The following is a 3,250-nucleotide window of genomic DNA, read 5'->3' as shown; positions in this document are numbered from 1 at the left end:
AAAGGGGGGGGGGGGCCCAAAAGATCAGGTTTTTTTGGGGGGCCAAAGGGGTTTTTATTTCCCGAAGCAGATCCAATGTCGGTGGTGGCCCCCCCCCCCCCCCCCCCGCCGCCGCCGCCGCCGCCGCCCCCCGCCGCGGCGCGCGCCAATATTTGGGGTGAGAAACTTTAAACTGTCTCGCTCGCACCGTACCGCGCCGCCCTTGCCACCTGCCCGTCCCCCGCCGCCTCCCTCCTCCCCCCCCCGTGCACACACCTCCCCCCCCTGCCTGCTGCCACCTTCCCTCCGCCGTTTGACCCGCCGCCCGAAATCCGCTTCCGCTTCGCCGTGTGACCCGCCTCCCCGCACCCCGGCGGCCGCCTCCCGGCCCCCTACCGTTCACCGCCGAACCGCAGCCCCTTACGGCTGTTTTTGGTATAAATTCGCTCCTCATCGCAAACCCTGTCAGCAGAGTCCTCCTACGGGAATGTACGAACACCTTCTTTTAGCTTACTGGGGAGAGAGAGAGACATACACACTGGGAGAAAAGTGAGAGGGGGTTGTGTTCCACGGCCCAGATTTAGTCCAGCCCTCGTACAGTCATAGAGTCGCGACGGTGCCTCTCACCGCCACAGGTTCGAGCGTGGTGGACCTCCAGCATGATTGTTGACTGTCAAGCATTTGAGCATCGCTCTCGTGGCTGCCTGTGCTGTCTGCGCATCAGCAGAAGATTTCACGCCTGACGATGAATCCTACTTGGAGGCGAAGGGCGGTCAGTTGTGGGGCGAGGCGGTGCCGGCCGCGGGCCGGGTGCAAGGCGCCGGCCTCGGCGCCGCCTCGGCGCGCCGCACGGGCGCGGCGAGCCTCTGAGCGGGAGCCGAAGGTTTGCTGCGGTGGTGGGAGGGAGGCGGTGGGTGGTGGTGGGGTGGTTTGACATTGCCGCAGAGGCCGTCCCTAGCTGTGAACAGCAAAACGGGACAGTATTGCAAGCCGGGTTAAGGTTGCGCTCCCGGCCCAGGGTGGATAATTTGGCGTACTGAGTGCTCGTGCGTCCAGGGGCCCTAAATGGCCTTGTGATGCCATATGTGATGCCTAACTTGTGAGCGCCTTTAAAACCAGTATGATGGCTTGCAAGGGCATTTTCTCGATGAGGTGGGCTCTGAGCACTTGACAGACTCGCCACGATTCTCCAGATTCCCCCCCTCGAAACCCGCCCCTTTTATTTCGTCCGGTCATATTGCGGGCGGCGCGGGTTTGCTTGGATTACAAAAGATATCCGGCGTCTACAAAAGATATCCGAGATCATATGGAGCTGACCACAGGGTTTGCGGCGATCACTTAACCACGGGACTTGGGAGGCGACACGCAATCTAGCCGGGGAGCGGTGTGTGTGTGTGTGTGTGTGTGTGTGTGTGTGTGTGTGTGTGTGTGTGTGTGTGTGTGTGTGTGTGTGTGTGTGTGTGTGTGTGTGTGTGTGTGTGTGTGTGTCTGTCGTCTGTCCTGTCTCTGACCCCGCAGCGCAGCCCATGTGATCGTGGCTCAGTCCCTCTCTTCACTCTTGGCAGAGCGCTGGGCCCCTGGGCCCGCACTCTCTTGTGAGAGCGCACCCACAGGCTGCGCGCACCCGGCGTGCAGGGGGCGTGCCCCGTTCTCGAGGGTGCCTTGTGTGTGTCATGTGTCAACACGCTTTAGCCTTTGTCTTGTGAGAGGTGGAACCGTTACACAAATAAACACATCCTTCTTTGTGTGTGTGGTTGTTTGGGACATCACGAGAGGGACATTTAGATGAAAAAGAAAGAAAGCAAAAGCGAAAACCACACAATACGACTTTCGTATCCCATTTATGATTTAAAGGGGGTCGGAGGGATGGCGGATGCTGGGATGGGGGTTGGGGGAGAGACCGCACACATTTCTTCAAGCCATCCTCCCGCTCGACCTCGAGGCGTCAGAACGACGCTCCACCTGCGCCACCGACTGCTCCGCCCCGACGGCCCCTCTACCCGCCCACTGCCAAAGCTCAGACTCGCTGCGCCACCGCGGCCACTCCTCTGCCGCCGCAACTGGCGCTGTCGCGCTGGAGAAGCGGCAACCAACGTTCGGCACCACGACCCGACGCGACGGTTCGGCGGGCGGCGACGCTGCGGGCAGAGAGGAGCCGGCAGAGAGGGCGGCTCCGAGTCTCGCTAGGCAGCCATAGAGCCCGCCTACAGGAAGGTGCCGAGAAGCTTCTAGCAAGCTTCTGAAGAAACCGAGGCTCGCGCAGCTGTTGAGCCCACCGCCGCGCCCCGTCGCCACGGCGAAGCAGCTGCCGCCCAACACAGCTCCAACGCAAGGGCCCAACGCGTAGGTGCGCGCGCCGGAAAGCGCCGCCGTGCCGCCTCCCGAGAGCACGATTGCCGCTATTCTTGGCGCGGCGGACATCGCCGGATTCAGCGCCGCGTTGGTCGATCCGAAAGCGAGACCGAGGGCGGAGATCAGGACGCCTGTGAGCAATGATTGATTAATGATCAATTAACTGAGGAGATCAGGACGCATGGCGTCGACGGCGCAGCGAGGGGGCACGCATCAGGGGAAGGTGGGAACAGGGCAAGGTCGGAAACGCACCGACGAGGCCGGCCGAGCCGCGGCGAGAGACGGCACCCGCCTCGACGCCGTCTCCGATGGCGAGACACGCCTATAGGGAGGCAAGGGTCCGAGCAGGTCGGGGCGAAAGCTCCACCGACACCTCTGCGGGGGGGTATAAACTCACAGAGAAAAGAAGCGCAGTGACTGCCACCTCTGCGAAGAAGTGGGCGGGCGGCGGCGGAAGACCCGCGGGCGGCAGGAGTGGCGCTATGGTGAGTGCCGCCGCCGACGCGCCGGCGATCTGCGAGGCGATGTACGGCAGCCAGTCCGATCTCGGCAGGGTTCCTCCGACAGTCTGGGCGCACGTGATCGCCGGATTGAAGTGGGCTCCTGAGATTGTGGCGAAGGAAAGGACGGCGGAGCCGACCACGCCGCCCATGAGCAGCGACGTGCTCGTCGGCGAGAGGGCTGCGGCGGAGGCCGCGCTGGCGGCGAGGACCAGGATGCCCGAGCCGACCGCCTCTGCAAGGCAACGAGTGCGCAGGTCCTTCCGGTTCCGGTGGCACGCTGGTGGCCTGTCAGCGCGGACGCGGAGCAGGAGAGAGCGCCGATCGCGGCGGCGGAGCGGAAAGGACGCAGCTGGCTCGGTCTCATGTTCGCTCACATCCTGCATGTTCTGCTTGTTGTCCGTTGAAGCTTCAGGTAC

The 3,250-nt window shown here is 63.2% G+C and overlaps 1 protein-coding gene across 1 annotated transcript; it reads right to left on the bottom strand.

Moving 5' to 3' along the window:
- Nucleotides 1–1,755: 1,755 nt before the first annotated feature.
- Nucleotides 1,756–3,250, bottom strand: EMIHUDRAFT_462297 (hypothetical protein). Its single transcript, XM_005790573.1, has 4 exons — nucleotides 2,729–3,250; nucleotides 2,584–2,653; nucleotides 2,256–2,462; nucleotides 1,756–2,183 (listed from the first exon to the last, which is right to left on the bottom strand). Exons 1-4 carry the CDS (start codon nucleotides 3,215–3,217, stop codon nucleotides 1,894–1,896), a joined length of 1,056 nt encoding a protein of 351 aa, XP_005790630.1. The 5' UTR covers nucleotides 3,218–3,250; the 3' UTR covers nucleotides 1,756–1,893.

This window comes from Emiliania huxleyi (genome assembly GCF_000372725.1).
Source record: "Emiliania huxleyi CCMP1516 chromosome Unknown EMIHUscaffold_12, whole genome shotgun sequence".
NCBI lineage: Eukaryota > Haptophyta > Isochrysidales > Noelaerhabdaceae > Emiliania > Emiliania huxleyi.
This window is presented reverse-complemented; position numbering and strand designations above follow the sequence as displayed.